The sequence below is a fragment of the Rhodamnia argentea genome, chromosome 9 (genome assembly GCF_020921035.1).
Source record: "Rhodamnia argentea isolate NSW1041297 chromosome 9, ASM2092103v1, whole genome shotgun sequence".
In the NCBI taxonomy this organism is placed as follows: Eukaryota; Viridiplantae; Streptophyta; class Magnoliopsida; order Myrtales; family Myrtaceae; genus Rhodamnia; species Rhodamnia argentea.
The window spans coordinates 21,688,349-21,713,463 of NC_063158.1; the positions used below are offsets into that span (position 1 = coordinate 21,688,349).

A 25,115-nucleotide genomic window follows, 5' to 3' on the forward strand; every position below is an offset into this window, starting at 1 on the left:
ATCCTACATTATACTACTGTTAAAATCAATTACCCGAGGTCTTGGCCCAAATCAGGGTCTAATACTCAGCTTTATAAGCCGAACGTCAGCAACTCAAACTTCCAAACATTGCAAAAAACGAGTGATTAGCCTTTACGTGTCAAAAATTGACTATCGATTTGGGTGGCAATGGGGATGGCAAAAGACTTATTTTGACGAGCAAAACTCATTTTATATATCTGAAGGCGATTTGTGCCTTGAGTATCAATGGTGAAACCTTCTTCGACTCTCTATCAATCCTAAGTCAAACTACGTGATGTCTTGACGTCAGTAAGTATCTGGCCCTACTCATAAAGGGATTGGAGGGGTGAGGACGCTAGTACCATACGTGTGGCATTTGACTCCCGCGCTCTGCAAAGAAAAAGAACAAAAGTCAAAGAGATGAGGGTTAGAGATACGACAAAAAAAAAAAAAATGCAATCATAAACTTTTCAATTTCGCCAATTTAACCTAATTGCCTAAACCTTTGGTTGGAATTTTAATGTAGTCATTCTGGTCAATTTTCACAGTAAAATCGCCGACACGGCGGTGTGCAATATTAGAGGGGGAAGACTATATTAGAATTTTGTGTAAAGATTTAGAATTAAATTAACAAAATTAAAAAAAAATTAAGATTGAATTATCATTCGTACAATAAACTTAAAATTGAATGAGTAATTTTCTCTTCTTTTTTTTTTTTTCCTCTGGTATTACCTTTTTTTTTTTTTTTGCAAATAGGGCAAATATAGGTCTTGGAGGCTCGAGACATTGACTTCTTAAGACAGCAAATAGGTCGGCTGCTCACGGTAACCCCAAAGCTGCTGCTATCGTGCGTTACGATCAGAAGTTTGGCACAAAAAAACCTAATCCCTAGGATAAGACCAGGATCTACATTTTCTTTTGAATCCAGTGACAAGCGTCAACGTTGGAACTTACGTTTTTTTTTGCCCTTTAAGGGTTTGCAATGTTCGAAATGAGAAGGATGTGCTGCTTACCTCGGACCTCCCACAGAAGCAAAAAATGAAATTTTCCTTTTTGTTTTCCCTTTTGGGCAAACTGGAACACATACTTCAACCATCGAAAAGTTGACTTTCATGGTCCATTCCGAGGAGCTCTAGAGTTGAAGAGCTTATTAAATGCCTTGTGGAAAAACCAATGCTCGTCGAAGCCATCAACGACTTTCGTTAAGCCAGGACAAGTGCCATGTTGCCAAAAAAAACGGGGCTTTTGTCGGGAATTTGTAGGCCCGGAATCGAAATAATCCGAATTAGAAATAGCCAAAACTAGATAAAAGAGAAGGAGAACTTGCACTCGTGTTAGGTGCTACCTTACGGTGCGAAAGTCTAGTGGAGTCCTAACCAAGTAGGACCCGTCTAAATTTCAGGCACTTCTCGAGCTTGCTGACGCACATCTTTTGTGTTACCCTTTTTGGGTCAAATGGAGTCCACGATATTACATAAGCGAATAGCTTCTAAAGGTATACGAGAATAATGGAGATACCATCGAGAAGCTGAGTGATATTATGATGGATTTCCCCTATCTGGGTCTTGAAAATTGTAGATTCAGTACCTAGATAGAAAATGGGTGCCGTTGTAAATCCACCACCGTTTTTTATTGATTCGTGTTTTGAAAACTAAAATACTAGCGATCAGTTGAGCTGTGAACAAGTCGTTTTGAAATATTTTCTTAACAAAACCCTAGTGTTGATAGTCGAATGCACTAGCGATGGAAATGCAAACGCTTCACGAACAAGATCGGGTTATCGGTACACACATGTCGATCATTTAACGCGATCAAATAAAAAAGAAAAAGTTTCTTCTTTTAATTTCCCGTGTGTCTCCAAATGGAAAAGGAGTTATCATAAATTATTGTGCTGTGTGAAATGATTGGTGACAGCCCGGTGAGGTTACGGGGGACATCACTGTTCTACTGCATGTGCTCCGTGCTCCTCTCTTTTATTCATTTTCTCTGCAATTCTCCTCCTCCATGATTCTCTCTCTCTCTCTCTCTCTCTCTCTAAAAGGAAGTTTCATTTACAGCGACAAACCCAGCAACAGTTTCCATCTCTCTTCTCTCTCTCTCTCTCTCTCTCTCTCTCTCCATGTCTTTCTCTGTTTCTTTACCTCCACAAACACCAAAATCTCTTCCGGATCCTCCTCCTCCTTCTCCTGCTTCTTCTTCGTGGCTTCGGTCGTACATGAAGCTCCGACTATTCGCTCGCCTGAGGCGGTTCTTGCGCGCCAAAACAGCCGGGAAGTCGCGGAAGCAACCCGGCCTCGTCGGCGTCTCGGCGAGTCGTCGTGGTATCAATAGCCAAGACGACGTTGACCGCGGAGGAGGGGACTCCACGATGGAAGACGGTTCGGTCGCGCTGCAGAGAGCGGTGAAGAGAGTCCACTTTGGGAGCGCGGAGGAGCGACAGGCCGCGGCGGCGGAGATCGTGAGGTTGGCGAGAGAGGACGCGAGGGCGAAGAAGCTGATGGCCGAGCTCGGGGTCGTACAGGCTCTGGTGGCCATGGTTGGAGTAAACGGAGATGGTGCGCGACGTGGAGCGATTAGAGCTCTGATCGAGCTTGCCAATGGAAATCACACGTAAGTAATTTCGCTCATCACATTCAATTTTTTTCCTTTTTTTTTTTTTCCTTTTTTATGAATTCATTTTTCCTTTTTCTTGAGCAATAAAATTTGGATAAACAAGTACTAACGAAAATCGGTATAAGCCAAATTCTACGAACAATCAATAGGTTGTAAAGTTTCCAAACAATTGATTAGCTTGGACTATCAAACTTAAGTTTACCAAATATTTACTCGGGGTTTGACTACCGGTATAGTTTCCGGCGGTTGGTACGGAGCACCGCCCGACCCGTTTCATGCGAACTAAGCTTCCAAAAGGAGTACTCTGAGTAGCCACACGAGCTGGTGATCAATTTTTTTTTTTCTGTGGGTGTTGCCTTAGGAGTTACTCAATGTGGGGCACTAATGAAAGAAATTTTTGTCATGGCATGATCTCATATCTCACTTAACAACTATTGTTAGGTCCTAATTTTGGAGGGTTATAGACTTACTTAATCTAATTTAGCACTTTGGGTGAGTAGGTGGTGGGGCTGAGTGTGGATGAGCTAACTCCTAATCCAACCCAAAATCCGGATTATTAGTTGGGAGGAGCCCATTTAAATTAACTGCTAATTAGGCTCTAGCATAAAAAAATTACATCCATAATTCCTTATGATAGGAATAAGGACATTGAAAATTCTAAAACTTATCACGAAATTATAATTAAGTCCTATAACTTTTTATTGTAATTAAGTCCTAAAACTTTTCACAAAAATGTAATTGAGTCCTAAAATTTTTATAAGGTGTAATCAAGATTTAAAACTTATCAAACTGATCTAGTCAAGTCGTTTCTTTGATTGCAATTTTTTAAATTTATAGGACTCGATAGCACTTTCGTCATAAGTTTTAGGAGCTTATTACACTTTTTAAAAGTTTTAGAACTCGATTATATTTTCGTGATAAGTTTTAAAACTTTTAGTGTATTTTTTTCAAAAGGAAAAACACTGAAATGATTTTGGGTTTTAGTGGAGCCACATCGGAATCGTCACTCTTTGACTTTCGCGGATGAATTATGTTTTGTCGATTTCACGGGGCGGTCGTTGGTCTTTCTCTGGATGGGATCTGCGAATTTTGACATTTGAGCCAATGTACACGACACCTAATCGCCTATTTTCACACTTAAGTTAGGGAACATTATCGAAAATATTAGGTTACAGGATAAAAGATGCAACAAAGTAAGTTTGAGTCGCATAGGTCACGATTTTAAATTTTGTTAAGGGTTGCCCTTCGATCGGAAAAGGTCGCGAGATCCGGAGACCCGCCACTAACGGGGTGATCTAGGCTCCATTGATAAGAGACATAATGCGGGAGAAAGCTATAAACCATTTTGTCCTTGAGATTCATTGCCAAATTGTTCGAATCCCACAAATTTTTCATTTTGATATGATATTTGTACCATTGAAAACTCCCATCTGTTGACCTAACGCCCTGTCTAGAGATCTTGATTTGAGATTCTCGTTGACTTTGCAGGCATTTTTTTTTAAGATGGGGAGACAAATCATATCTATTTTGTAGACAAGCTAGGCCGAGTTTCATTGCACTGAGCTGTCTTGAACGCATGTTGCCAATGTGTCTGACTATTTTTGCAGAGACCCCGAAGATGAGAGATTCGAAAATTCATGACTATCATGTAGGAAAAATCGCATTGCATATAGAATCGAAAATGCAATACAAGAGATACGGAAAGTGATTTACAGAACGATGTTATAGATTCATCTTGATGGCAAAATGACATAAATGATCCCCTTGACTTTGGCACAATATGCAATGTATTATGTAAAAACTTATAATTGATTCAATATGATCCATGAACCGTAACTCAGTGTGTAATACGATTCCTAATCTTTTTAATTTATCCAATGTGGTCCATACACTTTTAGAATATGTTCAATTTAGTCCTTGAACTATAAGGAAATGTTTAATATTGTTCTTAAACTTGAACTAATGGAACAACAATATTGAATATTTTCATAGTTCATGGATTAAATTGAACACGTTTTAAATTTTTTGAATAATTTGAAAATTTAGTGATCGTATTGCATATTGTGCTATAGTTCAAAGATCACAATGAATAAATTGAAAATGCATGAACAACGTTACATATTGAATCAAAATTTAGACATCATTTATGCCATTATTCTAGTTTTTCTATTGTTTTCCTTTGTGATGATCTTTCTTTTGGCAACTACCCTTGTCTGACGATTTTGATTCCCCAATCGGCTTTGTCCAGGAACAAGGCTCTCATGGTGGAAGCAGGAATCTTTCTGACACTGCCAAGCAACAAAGACATAGTGGATGAACAGACAAGACATGAATTCTCAGAACTGCTCTTGTCGCTATCCTCCCTGAAGAACACCCACTTGCCTCCTCTAGAGTCGTCCCAGATATTACCCTTCACGCTGTCCACTCTCGAATCATCCGGTTCAGGGCATGAGACCAAGGAGTCGTGCTTGGGGGCCCTGCACAACCTATCCACAGTCCTAGAGAACGCTTCGAAGCTGGCCTCGAACGGCGTGGCGGAACCGCTCCTGAGGCTGCCGTCGGCATCGAAGGGCCTGGCGGAGAAGGCCCTGGCCACGCTAGCGAACCTCGTGGTCACTTCCCCGGGGAGAAGGGCCCTGGAAGATAGCCCGGTGGTGCCGGATAACCTGATCGAGGTCCTCACGTGGGAAGATCGACCCAAGTGCCAAGAGATCTCGGCCCACATCTTGATGATCTTGGCTTATCAGAGCGCCACTCAGAGATCGAAGATGGCGAAATCGGGGATCGTCCAGGTTCTTCTCGAGGTGGCCCTGCTAGGGAGCACGTTGGCCCAGAAGAGGGCCCTGAAGATGCTCCAGTGGTTCAAGGACGAGCGGCAAACGAAGATGGGCCCGCACTCAGGGCCACAGATGGGGAGGGTCCCGATGGGCTCGCCGGTGCATTACCGGGAGGCCCAAGAAGGGAAGAAGATGATGCAGAGGCTTGTGAGGGAGAGCCTTCACAAGAACATGGAGGTGATCACTAGAAGAGCCAGTGCTGCTCCTAGTTCTTCTTCAGGGCTTAAAACCTTGGTCATCAGCACAAGCTCTAAAAGCTTGCCCTATTGATGAATCTTGAATAAACAAAGAAGCCCCAAAAAAGAAAAGGGCAAAAAGGAGACTATATTTCTTGCATCTTGTGCATTGCCCAGCGAAAAATGTACATCGTGAACGGAAATGGATGTCATATGTTCGAAATTCATGATTTTGTTTTGTAGGGTGACTTTTATTTTCCTTTCTAGATTTTTCGCGAAAATTAATATCTTGAATTTTCATTTGCCATGCATAATACAAAATCTCTCTCAAATATCAATGCGTAGATCATTTACATGAACCTCGAGATGTGGATAATGGTTTTCAATTTCAAATTTGGGAGGGACACTCGTAGGTAAATTAGAGCATAAAAAAATGTGCAGCATGGACATGATCACGGGCCGAGCCAAATGTGCTTGATGATCGATATCGGGCGGGCCAAGGCAAGACGGTTCCGTTAGAGCTCTCGAATTGGCTTGACCCAGCTGAAGAACAACACGGGTTGAAGATGAGCGGGCCTGTCGGAGAGAAATTCATATATTTCGATGGTTGATTAATGTGAGTATAATGTCAAAATTCGTATGATATAATGGTTGAGATAAAGTGGGTTTACATATTATGACTTCTCTGGTGAAGGCCGCTCAGCCGGGAACAGCCTCCACGTCAGCTAGGAGGGACCCCACATAGGCACGACAGATGCCTACGTGGGGGTGGTCAGAATTCCAGCATCGGATAACGAGTCAGCAAAGCCAATTTCCTTGAAGCAGGGAGCTCGTGTTTTTTGCACGGGCACTTAATTTGGACCTGAATTTCCAAATTTTTCCGGTGGTGGGGGCGGCGCAGCTCCCCGAGTATGGCGGATTGCTGCTTGGGTCCTTCCCTTTGTAACAAGAAGCTTCTTCATTTGCCCACCCACTTCGCTTCTTCTTCTTCTTCTTCCTTTTCTTCGTCCTCGAGATCTCTCTCGGTGTCCATGGCCTCTCTCCGCTCGCATTCCAATTCTGTCCCCGAGCCCAACCCTACCCAGCCTTCCTTGCTCGTGTTCTCAGGTCTCCCTCTCTCTTGGCTTTTCGCTGGTCCGCGCATTGTCGAGGTTTATGCTCGATTGGGGCTTATGTTTTTGCTGTTTCTGCTGTTGCTGCTGTTGTTGTTGCAGGTGGCACTGCGTTCAACGGCGTGGTTGAGGAGCTCAAGAGGTTGACGACTCGCGTCGCTCATGTTCTCCCTGTTTCCGACGACGGAGGCAGCACTGCCGAAATCGTTCGCGTTCTCGGTAACTCTGCTTCTCGAATGGTTGCGGTCTTTTAGTTTGTAGTGTCAGCCTGTGAGTTGCTTTGCTGCTGTTCAATCTGTTCTCGGTTGTGGGAGAGAGAAAATTGAAAAATGAGAAGACAGAGCAACACAATTGGTGTCGGCTATGAGACTATTGCCGGCCAGATACAATTGAAAGTCACTCTGAACAGGCACCAATGGATAGCTGAAGTTAATTTTAGTTATGCAACCAACAGTCATAGTTCTTCATTACATAACTTCATAAAACACTTGTTCAAAACTCAAGCGCAAGTACCTAGTCAAGATGAGTAATGGGATAAGTCCTTCAGGGCTCTTAGGCCTATTAGAGAGTCCACACACTAAAGTGATTCTCTTTATGTGCACCCACTTATAAAGACTTCATTTTCCTATCATCTTTGCAATGTTGGGGATCGTTCCAAATGCTTTTAACATTCCGGCCTATACTAACAGAAATTTTGTTGGTGAATTTATGGAATGAGAGTTTATGTGAAAATGAATGTAGGTGGGCCGGCTGTTGGAGACATAAGGTCAAGGTGTTTGAGATTGTCGGATCAGAGTACTTCGGAGGCCCTTTCTGTCCGAAGATTATTGGGTCATCGCTTGCCACTTGATCCAAAGCTAGCCAAGTCAGACTGGTAGTGCACTCTTCTCAGTGGTGCTTAATGTTTAGTGTGCTTGGTGTTGATCCTTTTTGCTTTTTGATGACTGATTAAGCCCTTTCTCACTCTGGCCAAAGCTTTAGCGAAGAGGCCAATTTATTAGTTTCGGTTGCCAAAGTTAACCAACACAGTTTTCCACATGCTGCATCAGGTAGATAGGCATGTAAAACCTCATAAATGGTGGTTTCTATAGCCAATGATATCCAAGCTTTGCTTCACTGTGCTGTGGATCCTGGTCATTATGCTCATCATATAAGCTGCTGTAAGACTGCAGTTTGCACAGTTTTGTATATGAAAGCTGAGTTTTTTTTTTTTTTTTTCAATTGTCTATTGAGTATTTTCACTGCGTAGTATAGATTGCTTAAATGAATCTTCGGATCTTGTTATGTCTTACTGTCTGGGGGGGGATTTATGAGTCGGGGATTTGGCAGGTATCAGGTTGTTGAAGGAGATCATTCTTTGTGGGATGGTGTTTCAAGACCTTATCGGGAAACGATTAGAGCTTTTCTGGTTTACTTTCAGAATGAGGTATGTTTACTTGGTGTAGTTGTGACAATGTATCAACCCTTGGCTCCTTGTTCTGTCAATTATGGACACCTTCCCCTCAAATTCTGTACTTTTAATTAGATCAACTGGATCATGATTTTTTCCATCTAGTCTGTAAAAATTATTCATCTAACCAATATGTTTTTATAGTAGCTATGCGAATAGTTTTGTCTAAATTATGTCAACAAACTCAACTGTGATTATCGACTGTCATGATGTCGTGGATATTGTGTTTATTGTATAATGCTGCACTACCTATATGTTTGTGATGCCGCCGACTGCTACCCTGTTAGTGCGTTTGTTCTATTGAATTTTAAGTGCCTTTTGATCTTCTTCAGAGGATGTATGGCTCAAAAGTGGTACATGTTTTGTTAATACAGATCCTTCGGCGTCCTAATGAATCATTTTGTTTTAGCAATGGCAGGTAATTGTTGATATTGTCCCACTGTATACTGTGATTGTTGTTTGACTCTTTTTAGGAATAAAACAGTGGACCATATCTTTGATGAGTACTTTCTATACATTATTGCTGATAAATTTTACAGATGTCCATGCCGACAGTAGGTATCTAGGTGAGATCATGCAGAAGCTCTCTTTTTTTGTGATGCATTGTGTGGTGAGCAATGCACTTACATTTCAAGAGGCTTTCATGCTTGAAATACATGTGCATTGAGTTTTGTCATGGAAAACTTTGGTGATGAATTACTGTTGGCATATAGAAAATGAAAGAGTATAACTTGAGATAATGCCATGGGAAAATGAGCATTTGGAAGAAGTATTTGACCCACTGCTTACATTTACCCATATCATTGAATTAACCCTTTCATTTCCTGAACTTTTAAGATCACTCTCCACTTTATTTGAAGTTGTGAGAGCAGTTTTAAGGTTGTCCTTTATAGTCCCTATTGAGTTGTTGTTGGTCTTCACTGCTAGAGAATATATGTTAAGTACTTGACATGATATGAGGTTGATCTTATGTGATAACTTTTAAACCAATGAATTACTTTTTTAGTTGTCTGAAACTAACAACTATTGCAAACGCATCGGGTGTGCCATTTTATGTTGTGACTTTGCATAAATGTTATTGTGGTACTTAAAAGTTTGGCTTTCTTATTTATTTGGTTGAAAAAAAGGAAGATTTGGCATCCCCATTCATCAATATCAATAATTTATGTTCTTCTAGATTTACTGACTCTTTAATTCCTGCAGCATTGGGAATTTTTTCTTTGCAGGAGCTCGCGTATTTTTTCAGTCTTTAGACGCTGCAATTTTCTTGTTTTCACGTGTCTCAGATATTCCATCTGAAAGCTTGGTTCTCCCAGTAATTTCTACCAATGACAGGCTCACCCTGGGATGTGAATTATGGGTATCAATTTCCATCTCACAACTGATGTTGTGGACATTTGCTTGAAAATGATTTCTTTACTCTTAATTACCTTTTGACATGGTTACATGTCCCATTAATGCCATCTAATGGTCCTTATAAATGTCTGTTATGAGATATGTGCTTTGAGACACATTGGCATTATTTTCTTGTTTCCCATTTGAGACTCTAGACTTGATACATGACTTGTTGCCAGATCTTAAGTTTAGACCTTCTTCTTGAATGCGGATACTTATTTTCTGGAAAGAACTAGAATTGATAATCTCTCCTGACTTTTGTTTGTTGGCTTCATATCCTAGTTGGATAGCACACTCCAGCAAACTTCTTGTGGGATATCAAGTTTGAGATTATACCATCTTCCGCTGGCTCTATCGAAAATTGTCTTTGATGTTTGCTCCACAATTGCGAAGAAACGAACAATTTTCCGCGAACAAAGCTTGATTTTGGCTTCTTCTTCTTCTTCTTCTTCTTCTTCTTCTTCCTCTTCTTCTTTCTTCTCACATCATGGTGTCATTTGTGCAACAACAACCCAAGGCTCATCCCACTAAGTGGAGCAGTTAAATGATTCCTTTTATGCCATTAGGCTCAACTCTATATGAACTATCAAACCTTAGACAAGCTCTAAGTGCTCCTTCTCTTTCCTTATTGTCTTCTTTCATGTCTTTTTACGTCTTTCTTTGCTGCTTTCAACTGGACTCTCCATATCCTGATGACATCTCCTTGATAAAGCATCCAAATATCTTCATTCAAATAATATGACCATAGCCCACCTTGAAATGCATTGTTTTTCAGTCATATCAAGGACAAATAGGCTTCTCTAATTTAAAAAAAGGGGCACACAGGCTGCATCATTAAAGTTCTCACTTATCTTCTCAATGTACTTGTTTAGTAACAGCCCTTTTTCCTTTATTCTAGTGACACAATAAGTTAATCACTTAATTGATCATATGAATTTTGTAGCTAGAGACCTTGCCATAAAGAAGCCAAAATTTTTTACATGAGGGGATGGACTACAGATTACATTTGCTTGGTAGTTTTTCCCGTAATTCAAACAAACATAGGGATGGTTAGTGTGAACATATCTTTATTTTATTTTACAAGTCAAGTTTGCCAATATAATTCTTCTTTCCCGAAGGTTTACTTTCACCAACTGATAAGTGAGGTTCACCCATCCTTAAAGGAAGCAAAGTTTGATTAGGCGGTATCACTTTATACATTGATTACTTTGTGCGTTGCATGTAGGATGGTACTCTCATTCGCGGTCAGAATGAAATTTCTCATCCAACCACAGGGACAGTGGAACTTGTCAAGAAGGTATGTGTAAGAGTGTAACTATAGAATTATTCTCATTCAATCATTTATTTCTGCTAGCTTCATGTAACAACGAATCAATGTATATTCTGCCTTTTCCTTGTGTATAGGAATGCTCTTCATCTCCTGCGCTTCCTTCAAGAATAAAACGAGTATTTTACCTGTCAAGTGAAGGCACAAATTCTTTGCATGAGGTAAGGACATGTGCGGCATCATTTGTTGTTTCACATGACACAAGATAAATGGTGATTTGATTATATTTACTTGTAAACATGTGGTGTCATTCTCAAATTGGTCTTCAAACTAGATGTTTTTACTAAGGTTGTGAAGCTACATCTTCTTAAGTGCTTTTCTTTAAGTTTCTTCCTTCCTCTCATTGTTTGGTTATGGAAATTGAAGTTGGGAAGTATAAGATGACCATGGGATCTAAACCATAGTTTAGACTTGCCACTAATTTTTCAGCGTCTTTTGAATTTTTGCTTTTAAAATCCTCTTGAAGCAAGGAAAAGGTGGAGCAAGGCAATCAAGAGAAATTTAATTGACATGAGTAACTTTTAAGGCATCGTTATATGAATACGAGCTCCTTTTATCGTAATAATGCCTTCTCCCTTCTTTTCACATATTTCTGGTCCACTATGATAATTTCAGTGTACTGCTTGCTTCAGTTTAGGTTGCTGGAGGATATGCATGATTGTTACATTTCTCTTAAGTTTACAGTTTTGTGCTCCTAGATCAGGGACAGCTTTTTCTGGCTAGTTATTTTGGTCTTCCTGCATGGAAAACACCCTATGTATGTAAAAGTGCTTTTTTCTCTTCCTTCTCATGCACATCTTTCCCTGCACAAGGAAAGCTAATTCCACATTCCTTTTATGCTTTAACACAATGAATTATAAGTGATAGGTTTGGTACACATTTCATTATTTCATATGGAACTTACAAAGATTTAGTGATGATAGGTTTACCCCTCAGCAAATCCAGCTGTTCTGGACCAGCTGAGAACTGTCGATTGCATTGTTTATGCCATGGGATCTCTTTTCACATCCATTTGTCCTTCACTGGTAAGAATAGTGTGGTTTTAAATGTTCTGGTTTCGTGAACTAGTTAATGCGTAATAATCTCAACTCAACTCTTTAAAACTTTGGAGATTGTCTTTTACTGGATATCAATGTTGTTTCCTTCCTGGACTGAGTTTCAGTTGCTGCGTGAGTGTCAATCTATTAGAACCTTCTTATTTTCATGGAAACGTATGACCCCACAGCATTTGGGTCTTTCATGGATATGTATTATGTAGCTTGAATCTGTCATTGAGTGGGTCTTGTAGGGTTGCATATGTAGGTCCGATCTATGATCTAACGCTCTCCCTCATGTACTTGTTGATCCTCTCCTGCTCCTCAGCATCTAATTACTTTAAGATATTTATTTTCAAGTGCCTAACTTACAATTTCTAATCATTACTGTTTGCTTTTGTGGTTCCAGTGCATTCTGTCTCCGACTATAGTGAGACTGATAAGTCTCCATCTTATGTAGGGTGCTATGTATTGCTGAAAATCTGTCATAGAAGTTGTCTTCCTTGTTTGTGATCCATCTCCCTTCGTCTTATTCCCTCTGCTTCCTTACCTTTCCCTTCCTCTGTCCCTCCCTACCTCCCTTCTCCCAGAACTAGTTAGGAAGTTTGACTTTAACAAAGTAGGTTATAATCTCTATACTATATAAAGTAGGTTCTGATCTCTATATACTAATGTGTTAATTCCCTTCCCACAATAAGCCACGTGTTAGTTTGTGAGTGAGAGAGAGATCAACAAAATTCAAATACAACTTCCCATATGTCATGTTTTTTTGTAATTCCAAAAGAAAGGTTAAGAGATTTACAGTAAAAATTACCCCTAAAATCTTAATGGAGAATTAGTTCCTTCAAACTTTTTAATGTCAAATGAAAGACCTCAAGGCAATTGTTAGCTTTCATCAATAGCAAATTGCCAAAATAAACAATGGAAGAGAAAATAAATAAAATATACTTTCTATATAATGTTTTTTTTTAAATATCAAAGAATAAATAGACATACTTTAAAAAATGCAATTAATTAAAATTAAGAGTTAACAGCTTTTGCTAAAGACAATTATGTTGAATGTAGAAGATTAAAAGTATAAATCAGTATCATAACTAAAGGAAAGTGCAAGGAGAGTATCCAAAACATAGTGTGATCAAATGAATTTTTTTAATCATAGTTAACCAATTACAATTTTCTTTTAAGTAATATATGATCTTTAGTTAGATAACATTAGGTTTTTCCCATGCATGGCAATGATTGTGTCTCTAGTGTTATATGATAAGTGTCATCTTTTGATTCTTCTTCCTATTTCAGTGCTTTCTCTGATTTGACAGCTTCATTGTGATGCTGAATATTCTCTCCATTTTATTTACTTCATCTGAGGAAGAAAACCAATATGTTGCCTCTTAGTTTGCTATATCATTTGTGATTGAGTTGACATAGTTGGTACTAAGTACTCAGAACAGCTCTATGTTATTTCTCTAGATAAATGAATTCACCTTGTGATGATAGGAAATCATTCTTTGTTCACTGTCCATATGTTTGCTCCTAAAAGTAGTAGCTTTATAATTCTGTATGATGGATATTCTTTTAATTAGTGAGCTTTTGCCAATAGTTTCCCTTTTGCAACTCAACCGTCTACTTAGTAGCAATAGTTTTCCTACAGTGTCCTGGCAGATGTTCATTGTTTAGAAGCAGTCTTTTTTTCTCTTTTTGGTTGAAATTTAACCACTTGCTCTCTTTTTCAGGTACTATTAGGGGTTGGAGAGATTATTTCTTCCCGTACATGTCCCAAGGTATCTTTCTGTCAGTTTAACTTAGTGATCTTTGTGTTAAAAAGAATGAGGTTACAAGAGGAACATAAGCCCCGCTGTTGACTCGTAGCATTAGATATTGGCATGCTTGTTTAATTGTGCAGTTTAATTTAACAAATTTCCACGATAAGCTATTTGTCCCACATTAGATGTTATTATTACTTGGCCAATGATTTCTTACTAAACAATGTGACAGTACACTTGGAGGTGCTTGATTGTCTAGTGAAACAGGGTGCCTGAGAGAAGTTGCGAGTTTCATCAATAGATGTTTTACAACATACTTTATATACCAGATGTAGTAAATATTTCAAACACATCTAGCATTGCTCTTGTTGTTAAAACACTTAATTACATTCTCATGCCTGGGAACAACATTTACTGCTATCTTAGCATTTTGTATATTATCTTGATCTAGGTTCTACTATTGAATGGTTCCCATGATCGAGAGACAAGTGGCTTTTCCGCTTCAAGCTTTGTAACTGCCATTACTGATGCCCTAAATCGGACTTACGGGCATTCCAATAACTCTCTTGAAAATCTTGTAAGTTGCATGATCCAATTACATCTTAAATACAGTGTCTAGAGTACCATAAAATTGTGGATGTGATGATACGACTCTGCCATCTTAATGCAGCGTGCAGAAACAGATATCATATTTAATTTTTTGTGGAGATACTTCCACATTTTGAAGTTAAAGACGACAACAATCTCCTCAGCATGCTTTTATGTAGTTTTTGTGCTGAATTTGAATTCAGTGTTTTTTTTCGCACCTTGTCTATCTGATGCTCTAGTTGCACAGACAGACCATTACATCATTTCTTCTTGTTATAAGGAATGTACCTTCAGCGTATATTTCTTAATCTGCTCATTTGGTAAAACATGATGTCATCTTCTTGTCTTACTGTAACTCCTCTTATCAATCGGGAATTATCTTAACTGGCAATAAACTAATCTTGCTTGGCTTGTAATGACTAGATACAATACATGGTTCAAGGAGCTGGAAGCCTTCTGCTTTTGTTAAATGATACCGAAATCATTTGTCTTAGGCTTTGTTTGGAAAGGGTGGGGAAAGAAAAATAGGAGAGGAAATTTTTAAACTTTTAGTTTTCCTCCCTTTTACTCTCACAAATTTTTCAACTTGATATCAACTTTCCACCCACAATATTGTCCCCTCCACTTTCTTCACCTTCCCAAACATGGCATTAGTGTCTCTGTATGATGCTTTCCCTGATGTTGTTTCTCCAAAGTAGCTCTTAAAAGACAATTCTTACTACTATCAATTTCGAATGGTAATAGATTAGTGCGGTTATTCTGGCTGAAGAATAAGTCGTGTGCTTTTCTGAGGATATTTTATGAGTCACACATTTAATTTGTAAATTTCATCGTGGTCACACTATAGGTATCCTTTTCAAATATTTGCCCCCATGGGATAAGGTTTAAATCAGGTAGATGGCCTATAGGCACATTACATTGATAATGCGGGGAGTAATTTAACAGTTTTTCATTGCACTTGTCATATGTTGCAGCCGAATCAGTACATTAACACACTATTTGTGCCAAAAGATGGTGCAATTCCAGTGGACATTGAAAACTTGGCTACTCAAGGTATATCAAATGTGGTACGTATGTGGATCTGCCTAGTCTTTCTCCATGTTTAGCATTCTAATTTGTTTATCAGGCAGAAATACTCAATTGAACTTATATTGGTCGTACTTTCTGTATGGTAGATCTGTTATGTTAATATGACATGCCTGAAATTTCTAGCAAATTTGCCTATTTCTTTTGTCTAATATTTGCTTCATTAACATTTATTGACTATACAATGACTTAGAATATAATGGTGGGCTATTGGTGGTATAGTTTCATAAAGCTACTGATCACGAATTTGAAAAAAATATGGTAGAACCAGCTGACTGCCTTCTTTTGCCCCCAACTTTACCATCTTGCCTGGGATACTATCTCGAAGGACCTTGATCATGAGTCTTATCATCCATGCCTCATCCTCTGTTAGACTGTCCTCGAATCCCCATGCGATGTCCTCTTCTCATTTGTGTTTGTCATGTTGAGGACAGCCAGTATAACCAAAGACCCAACCAGGGATCTAATAGGCTACATATTGCTCGTAACTGCATTGGACTTCTTGTTCATCTGTTGTATAATCTTTTGCAGGTAGTTGTTGATTCAATACATGATCCAAAGGTTGGTGTTGTCTATGACCCGAAGTCCTTGATTCAGGCTCTTGCCAATTTGATGGGCATATGATGAGCAGAATTGCGGCAAGGGGTTAGCTCAAGTTCATCAATCTTTATAGTGTTTACTCCTTATCATTGCCAAGTATGAGTTGGGTCCTGCTTTACTTAGGTAGGAGAACTAATTCAAGTCGGACTCTGAATGTTCTGTGTTATTCATCGATGCTTTCAAAGACGGAAAACCGTGTATCCACAGGTGGCTGCTTTGCTTGTTTGTTGGTTTGAACTCAGATGCCATTCTTGGATAAGGAAAATATCTGACCAGAACATCAGCAAGTCAGAATTTCAGAAACATCACCAGACGAGATTACAGATGGAGATGAGGAAAATTATCTGTTCTTTTGCTTGTGTTGGAAAATCTCGAATAGTGGCTAAGTCTTTTTTTTTTTTGGACATTTATCTTTTTGCTCCTCAGTGGAAAAAAAAAAAGGACAAGGGCTTCACCCAGCCATGGGAGTCATTAGGTTGATAATGTGACCATTCTTATATCGAAGGTAGTGATTAAAGCAACTAACTGTTCTTGATCTTCAGTTGCTTTATCAGCAGATCGACATGATAAACTAATTTCTAGCAGAGACCAAACTCATATGGTTGGTTTCCGCGGCATTACTGTATACTACGATCTTGAAGTAAGCTGTCCTGTAAAATATTCGCACATCAACATGATCATAACTGACCAATAGATTGGACTTCAGAGTGAAATTTAAACAACGTACCGCGATTACCATTTGCTGAAGCACAGTGATTTTGTACCCTATTTGTCATTCAAATAAAGAAAGGGGTTTTGCTAGTGTAATAATCTTTAAGCTACATTAGAGTAATACTACGTTGTGAACTGCAAATTTTATGACAGAGCGGATCGTATAGTAATATTTATTTATTTATTTATTTATTTTTGTGTGGTTCAAAACATGTTATTCTCATAGTATATTATATATTAAGGATAGTCACATAAGAGTTTCGCAATAGGAAGGCTTCACTTTTGCATTGAGAAATGGTGTAGCAATTGCATATCGTATTAACAAGTTAATCATTTTATGCACAACGACCCTCACTTAATCACGACTCAATTAAAGTATGAATCGTCTTACTTAGAAAAAAAGTTTCGGTAAAATTTCTAAACACGGTCCAACAATTTCTTCTATTCTCTCTTTTCCTGGAAATATACACTAGACCAACACGGAAGGATGATCCTATATCATTGACTTCATTTTCGTGCTGGGTCGGTTGTACTTGTAGCATCCGACAACCTTAGTAGACAGGACAATCCGGCAGGCCACTAATTAAGACTTAAATTTGTCTACTTGTACATTATAATAAATATTTTATTCGTGGTTCAAACAGCTTATTTCGACCACACAAATAATTAGCACTTCATAATTGAAATTCAAGAGCGACTCCAGTGCATGAACGTTAATGCAACCATGTCTTGAACAACTTGCCGGTTCTACTAGGGAATTTTTCCAACGTTCGCAAAGGTCCAAATAAATAGAAAATTAATTTCCGGAATACAAATTTAGCTGCATCTTCAAAAGTTGATTTCATGTTACTCCTATAAATACATATCTCTCTCAAGAGCTCCTCATTCACCCTTCAATTACAGCGACATTCATTAGCACAATCTTGGAAGTGAAATTATAGGATATGGCCCCCCTCTTCCTAGATTGTAAGTTTGTCGTCGTGGCCGCGCTGATTGTGGGGCTTTATGCCTCGCAGGCATGGTCACGCGAGCTACACGAGCTGTCCATGCAGGAGAGACATGAACAGTGGATGGCTCGTCACGGCCGTGTCTACGAAGATGATGCCGAGAAGGCGAGGCGCTTGACGGTATTCAAGAACAATGTCGAATTCATCGAGTCTTTCAATGAAGACGGTGCTAAGCCATACAAGCTAGGCGTCAATGGGTTCACGGATATGACCAACGAGGAGTTCATGGCCTCGCGAAATGGATACAGGAAGTCGTCCTCTGCGAGGTCATCTGGTGCAAAGTCCTTTCTGTACGAAAATGCAACCGCAGTTCCGTCTACCATGGATTGGAGACAGAAAGGAGCCGTCACACCCATTAAGGACCAAGGACAATGCGGTATGGCAAGAAACTTTCCTGTTCGAAACCCTAACCAATCTAACATTCATATGATTTGGTCCCTTAGATATCAATAGTGACCATCTTCTTATTTTCCTTGACGTTCAGGTTGCTGTTGGGCATTTTCTGCCGTGGCGGCTACAGAAGGGATCAACCAGCTCACCACGGGAAAACTCGTCTCTCTATCCGAGCAAGAACTAGTGGATTGTGACACGAAAGGCGAAGATCAGGGTTGCGAAGGTGGCCTCATGGATGATGCTTTCGAGTTCATCGTCAATAGCCATGGCCTCACGACCGAAGCAAATTATCCCTACGAAGGCGTCGATGGTACTTGCAATGCGAGAAAAGAGGCATCCCCTGCTGCCAAGATCATCGGCCACGAAGATGTGCCAGCTAATAGCGAGTCGGCTCTTTTGAAGGCCGTCGCTAACCAACCGGTCTCCGTCGCCATCGATGCTGGAGGATCTGCTTTTCAGTTCTACTCGGGGGGAGTCTTCGCTGGCGACTGCGGGACCGATCTGGACCACGGTGTCACCGCAGTTGGGTACGGGACTAGTGATGATGGAACCAAATACTGGTTGGTGAAAAATTCGTGGGGCACGGGATGGGGCGAGAATGGATATATAAGGATGAAAAGAGATATCGATGCCGAGGAAGGGCTATGTGGCATTGCTATGCAAGCTTCTTATCCAACTGCCCAAATGGTTTGAAGAAGAAGAAGAAGAAGATGAAGAAGAAGATCGTTTTAGCTCGTAGATGTTTTCCAAATGTGCATTTATGTGTTTTGTTGTTCCTTGTGGATGCGAAAGTGTGTTCCTTAACTTGTATGTAAATGAAGACTGCGGATTTCATCAGTAGAACATGTTCTTATACTTATTAAAAAACTTTTGATCTTCTAAGTTAGTACACGTGAATTTCGGTTATAACTTAAAATTTCAAGAAACGACCATCTTGTTTAGGCTATAAATACACTCCAGACTAGCACTTTAGATCGGACGCAGTTAATTTCAAAATTTCTTCCATTTCTCTTCTGCGCAATAAAGGAAAATTTCAATGACAAGAGACACATATAGGAATCTCAGTCCAGAAGGAGGTCGCAAACTTTTCGCAACTTATTTTTTTCAAAGATGGATTGAATGGTATGAGTCAATAACAAAAAGAAGAAAAAGAAAAAAAAAAAATTGAGATAATATTAAAATATCATTAAATATTGTCCACGTTAGTGCCGGCATCCACATCAATACTAGGTTAATCAAAGTTAACCGAAAAGATTTAATTAACTCAAATGTAAAAGATTTAAGACTGAATTAGCACAAAAAAAAAAATTTAAGGTTGAATTGGCACAATCGCAATAGGTTTAGGATTTTTTCGGCACGTTTTTCCTAAATGAAAAAATAGAATGAATGTAAGTTCTTCATGTTACACGTAGTGAACATGTTGTGTGTGTGTGTGTGTCTCCAATATGACATATATACATAATATAGGGTAAGAGTAGAAAATTTCAACACTCTCTTTTTTTTTTGTTAGGGAATCATGGTTAGATTTTTTTGGGACTAGTTGGATATATTAATTTTGGGGTGACTAGGATATATGACTAGAGTACACACACATATATATTTTATAGATCTACATTTTTATCCCTAATTTTTTGAAAATGCTTAAATCTAACCTCATGCGTATCGAAATGGCATGTCGGGATGCTGAATTCGTAAATCACTGGCGTGTCCAAAGCTCGAACCACGTGTTAGTTGCGTGTCAAATGTGTATCGATGTCCGACATGACACAGAGGCCCTTAGAGAGTGTCCGTGCTTCCTAGGTGGTACTTAACTCCACATCTCTAGCTATTCATCTGGAAGTTATGAGTGATTGATTTCTAAGATGGGTCGGTTCTTACCTTGAAACCTAAAACTAGATCCGGTAAGATCACTTCCCAGTTGTGGACCAAGAGTTGGACCACCTAATCTGGTTCCATGCAGGGTAGAATCTGGAATCAATGATTTCTTCTTCTTCTTCTTCTTCTTCTTCTTTGGTTTCTTCTGATTGCTGTAAGTGAGAGTTTCCAGACATTTTTAAAAAAAAAATTACTGATTAGAGTTTGCTTCAAGATGAAAAAAATTCAAAAGATCACAAAATCTTGGTCGGCCAATCCATCAGTTTAGTCCGATTCCTTAAGTGGAATCAGAAGCCGAATTGGTTATTCCAAGTTCCAAATTTTTTTTAACTGAAAACCGAACCAATCCCCTTGGATACCACCCAAAACCGGCCGGTGCAGTCCAATTCTCGGGTTGGACTGGGACCAATGCGTGCCCCTACAACAAGTGAACATTTTCTTTCTTTCTTTTTTCATACGTTTTTCATAGTTTTTTTTTTTCTTGGCAAAGTTGTCACCAATCTTTTTGTTATTCCCTTTAAAGCTCCTATGATATTATGAAAAGAAATTAATTTGTGTACATAAATATCCATGTAATAAAGTTACTTATATATTAAGAATTATTAAGTAAAATAAAATATTTATCTTAAGTGACAAACACTAATTGCAAGAAACCTCCCACATCAATTATGTAAAGAAAACCCACTCATACACGTACATACGCATGTGCATATCTATACACACATATTGCCTCGGCTCGTCAGAAAAGTAAGGTTTACGACTATACCAAAACATTGAAGTACAAAAAATAAAATGAAGATTCTCATATTAAGGGAAAGAGAAGAAAGAAAAAAGGAAGTAAAAATTCCAACAAACCTAATCCACTTAAAGTGAGACAAGAGTCATCAAATACAAGCATTCAAGCCCTCGGTAGTAGCCGTGAAGTTACGGATTGAAGATAAGACCACCCGCTCCATGTCTCCATACCTTGAGTAAGGGGTATCCTCCTTTGTTTTCCCATCCCCGGGTCTGAGTGGATATAAATCCCAAATAGTTACAGGAAGGGAAGATGACTTTACTTGAATGAATCCCTTGACTGTTCCTAACTCGGTGATCTCTCACCAACTGAACTTTGTAAGGCTTCCGGAAAGGATAGGGATAGTGCATCGATTTCATCGTCTTTAGATGGTGAATAATCGGTTGAGTCTCCCGCTCAGCGAGGAGGCAGTTAGGAGGAGAAAGCCGAATAGCCCGCGAACCGGGTGGTAAAGCCCAATGGATCAAGTGCTCGCCTCGTGATTGGCTTACCAAACCCCTCGAACCTCATTCGAATTTACTTTGTTTTGAGTCTTCCGTGTCTTTATCACAAACTTTAAGCTAGCAATGAAAGTATCTTTTTCCGACTAAACGTGAAAATATAAAAGTTAATAGTAAATAATAGATATAAGGAGATAATTAAACGGCCAACAGTAATTGCAAAACCTTCAACACCATAGAAATAAAAATCCCCTTATGTTTGTATAGGTTGATGCGGAGAACACTGAATTACAGGGAAATTAAATGGCAAACTATATACATAAAATGAATCAAGAACAATACCAAATAAACAGAATATTATCAACGCATTTGTTGAGCTGCGGTATTCGAGCGGCATTTTTGACGGGAACGAGCGGCATTTTCAATGGGAACTGCAGGATCGAGTACGACACCGCCGTCGTGATAGTAGGCTGTGGGACGGCTGACAATGGCACCAGATATTGGAAGATCAAGAATTTGTGGGAGGAGACATGGGGTCGAAGATGGCTACATAAGGATCCAAAGATGTTGGAAGATCATGGAAGTTCATTCAAGTTGCTTTTAAATGTTACCAGTAGAACTGCACTGACATTGTCACTTGCATTACGCCGGGTTATTAGTTTTCTTATTGAAGTATTGCCTAAAATTATTGATGAGAGACATACGTGGTGACGATTTTTCTGCGAAATTAATCACTAAATCTCATTAGAATTAAACAAATTTTATCACACGACAAAGGAAACTTTGCATGTCTTGCATGTTAATGCCTCACATGACACATATAACACTTGTGACTTGTAAGACTCACAAAATAACAAAATCCGAACAATGCTATTTGTAAGAGAATACATGACGCCATCGCAAACTGACTCCAACAAATAAACTAGCTTCTGTGGTCACTTCAGCGTCTTAATACGATCGGTTAACTAATCCAATTCCTCGACCCAAAAAAAAAAAAAATCCAAATTCGGACTTTCCTTAAAAGGATGTCCTATCCAAGATTGTTTCCTTTATACGCCCCAGACTTCGCTTAGTATAATTTCGGTTCAGGTTTTGTTCTATAGATTCAAACCGGAAGAATTATCAAAAGTCCTAAACCTATTGTAATTATGTCAATTCAGTCATAAACCTTTTGCATATATGCCGGTTCAGTCCTAAACATTTTGCATTTATACCAATTCAATCAATTTGACTGACCGGAGCTGATGTGGATATTTTTAAATAATCTTATTTTCTCTTTTTTTTAGTTTTTTTAACCCAACATTTAGGGCCGGCAACAACCTTTGACGACACTACTGGAAGGCATCGTGGCCCTCGCCAGCCTGGTTTGGGCAAGGGCCGCGGCTCCCTCGCTTGGTTAGATTTGGTGAAGGTGTCGCGGCCCTTGCTTGTGGCCGGCAAGGTTGGGTGAAAGAAAAACTAAACAAAAGGAAAAAAAAAAAGAAAAAATCATAAAATATTTAAAAGATCATTAAGATATTATTAAGAAAGTCATTCAACGTTGACGGTGCCGCGTCGGCGCTCACGGTGCCATGTCAACATTGAATGGCCAAATGGACCGAATTAGCACAAATATAAAAGGTTTAGGACTAAATTGTCAAAAATGAGTTTATGACTGAATCAACACAATTGTAGTAGATTTAAGGCTTTTTTTAAAACTCGACATATAGTTTTAATAATAAAAGAATAAAAATAATAGTCAATCAATTAAGATAGAGAAAGTCCAATCGATGACAATCCAAACAAGAAAAAATAAGGACCGAAACAAGACAAAGTAAGGCCCTTTACGTCAATAAGTGCCACTAGTAAACAAATAAAAATAAAAATATGAAAACGTGCCATTAATTTGACCAAGGCCATCCAATTTCCAAAAACTTCTTAAACGATAGACAAAGTGACGCAGCAGCGTTCAGCGAATAATGCAAGAAAACTCTTGCTAAAGGATAGAAATCTCGAAAATTATGTGAATATTATTGATCTTTAAAAAAAAAGTGATAAACACCTTTTAGTAGGTTTTGTCAATTAGGAATCAAAATATCAAAAATGGAAATTACAAAGTGCCACTGAAATAAAATTAAGCTCGAAAAATACTAAAAAATAGGAAACCCATATAGACATTCTCGAACGTACCATTAATTTTAGCTCAAGGCCATCCAATCGTTCCGAAAACTGATTTCTTAAATCGATCCAGATGCACCACTAATGCCCGTCACAAAGGGGATGGTTCTTGTTGAAATCCCAATTGCTGACGAGACTTGAAAATTCTTTGTCTAGATATTGCTGATGCTCCAAAAGTAGCGTCCAAACTTCGCCAAATTCTTACAAACTAAGTGAAATTACTAAGTTAATCTCTTGCTTTCCTTACGAGATGTGCACAAAATTCCCGCATTCTGATTTTTACCTTGTGGGTTCGATCCGAGGATAAGGGTCAACCTTCCTTCCGGCGCTAATAGTATGTGGAGGCTAGGAAACGCTTAATCCGTAAACACGTATATATACCGTAGCTCGATACTCTCTACTTCATCACCACCCAAGCTAGAGAAACTCCTTTACGAGCTATGGCTTCACCATTTGCAGGAAAATTCTCTCTTTGCTTAGCTCTGATGTCGGGTTTATGGGCCCTGCATGCGACGTCCCGAACACTCCGTGAAGCTTCCGTGGAGCAAGCGTTTGAGCAGTGGATCCACGAGCATGGCCGCACTTACCCAGACGGTGAAGAGAAGGGGAATCGTTTCGAGACTTTTGTAGGCAATTTCTGGTTCATCGAGGACTTCAATCGTGCCGGGAGTCGCACTTTCAGGTTGGGTTTGAACGCGTTCTCGGACCTAACCATTGAGGAGTTCCTCGCGGCTTGTACCGGATTGTCGTCACGGCCGATTAGTCGAAATCCCCCTGGGACGATGTCGTCGTCCGTTCATGCTAATGTCACCGACGTCCCGGATAGCATAGACTGGGTGGAGAAAGGAGCTGTGAATGCTATAAAAGACCAAGGTCAATGTGGTAAGAGTTGCAATTACACTATTTTCCTCGACTTTCATCGAATTCATGTGTACAATTTTCTCATCCTCGGAACGGCTTGAATCTAGTGAGAGTGATAAATATCAGTGTGAGGAAGCAATAGAATCATACTATAGGGGTATGAAATAGAATAAACTCGAAAGCGCATAATTTTTGAATCATTCAATTTCCAACTCACATAAAATAGGGACATCGTGGTGGCATGCGCAGGTTCTTGCTGGGCTTTCTCAACGATAGCGGCTGTAGAATCGATTACCCAGGTCAAGACTGGTAACTTGCCGGAACTATCCGAGCAACAGTTGGTCGATTGCACTAGCGGAAACAATGGTTGTGGCGGCGGTTCAATGGACACTGCCTTTGAGTACATAAGACAAAATGGAGGCATAACCTCAGAAGCTAACTACCCATACCGAGCAGCAGATGGAACGTGCGACGCTGTCGCGGCATCCTCGGCCATGGCCAGCATCACGGGTTACGAGGACGCCCCCACAAACAATGAGGGGGGTTGTTAAAGGCCGTTGGCAATGCAACCAGTCTCGATTGCCCTAGATGCCAGCGGGCGGGAATTCCAGTCGTACTCGAGCGGCGTCTTCAGTGGGAACTACAGGACTGCGATGACTCATGCCGTCGCCATAGTGGGGAACGGAACGACGGAGGATGGAACCAAATATTGGAAGATTAGGAATTCCTGGGGAGAGACATGGGGTGAAGCTGGCTACATGAGGATTCAAAGAGAGTTTGGCTAACGAGAAGGGCTATGAGGACTTGCTATGTATCCTTCTTATCCTATTGCGTAAGTTAAAATAAAAAAGCCAAACTTTTCCAGGCTGTGGTGACAACTTTTGTTAATAGAATATG

At 39.5% G+C, this 25,115-nt stretch overlaps 3 protein-coding genes and 1 pseudogene across 6 annotated transcripts; all 4 read left to right on the forward strand.

Moving 5' to 3' along the window:
* Positions 1-1,980: 1,980 nt before the first annotated feature.
* LOC115752966 lies at positions 1,981-5,918 on the forward strand. Of its 2 annotated transcripts, XM_030691399.2 has the most exons (3): positions 1,981-2,610; positions 4,862-5,722; positions 5,792-5,918. In XM_030691399.2, the coding sequence occupies exons 1-2, from the start codon at positions 2,120-2,122 to the stop codon at positions 5,718-5,720; spliced, it is 1,350 nt and encodes a 449-aa protein (XP_030547259.2). In that variant the 5' UTR covers positions 1,981-2,119; the 3' UTR covers positions 5,721-5,722; positions 5,792-5,918. The 2 variants fall into 2 exon arrangements, with proteins under 2 accessions (XP_030547259.2, XP_048141519.1); XM_048285562.1 differs by lacking the exon at positions 5,792-5,918 and having other exon boundaries at positions 4,862-5,768.
* A 543-nt stretch (positions 5,919-6,461) lies between these two features.
* LOC115752930 (uncharacterized protein YNL011C) lies at positions 6,462-16,381 on the forward strand. 3 transcript variants are annotated; one of them, XM_030691356.2, is made up of 13 exons: positions 6,462-6,733; positions 6,841-6,957; positions 7,480-7,612; positions 8,068-8,164; positions 8,563-8,606; positions 9,392-9,548; positions 10,809-10,880; positions 10,988-11,071; positions 11,834-11,935; positions 13,675-13,722; positions 14,156-14,281; positions 15,267-15,359; positions 15,910-16,381. In XM_030691356.2, exons 1-13 carry the CDS (start codon positions 6,538-6,540, stop codon positions 16,000-16,002), a joined length of 1,362 nt encoding a protein of 453 aa, XP_030547216.2. In that variant the 5' UTR covers positions 6,462-6,537; the 3' UTR covers positions 16,003-16,381. The 3 variants fall into 3 exon arrangements, with proteins under 3 accessions (XP_030547216.2, XP_030547218.2, XP_048141518.1); XM_030691358.2 differs by having other exon boundaries at positions 15,267-15,345; XM_048285561.1 differs by lacking the exon at positions 10,988-11,071.
* Positions 16,382-17,591: 1,210 nt separating this feature from the next.
* LOC115752931 (senescence-specific cysteine protease SAG39-like) lies at positions 17,592-18,791 on the forward strand. Its single transcript, XM_030691361.2, has 2 exons — positions 17,592-18,072; positions 18,181-18,791. Exons 1-2 carry the CDS (start codon positions 17,634-17,636, stop codon positions 18,780-18,782), a joined length of 1,041 nt encoding a protein of 346 aa, XP_030547221.2. The 5' UTR covers positions 17,592-17,633; the 3' UTR covers positions 18,783-18,791.
* Positions 18,792-23,680: 4,889 nt separating this feature from the next.
* LOC115752956 lies at positions 23,681-25,054 on the forward strand (annotated as a pseudogene).
* The last annotated feature ends 61 nt before the right edge of the window (positions 25,055-25,115 follow it).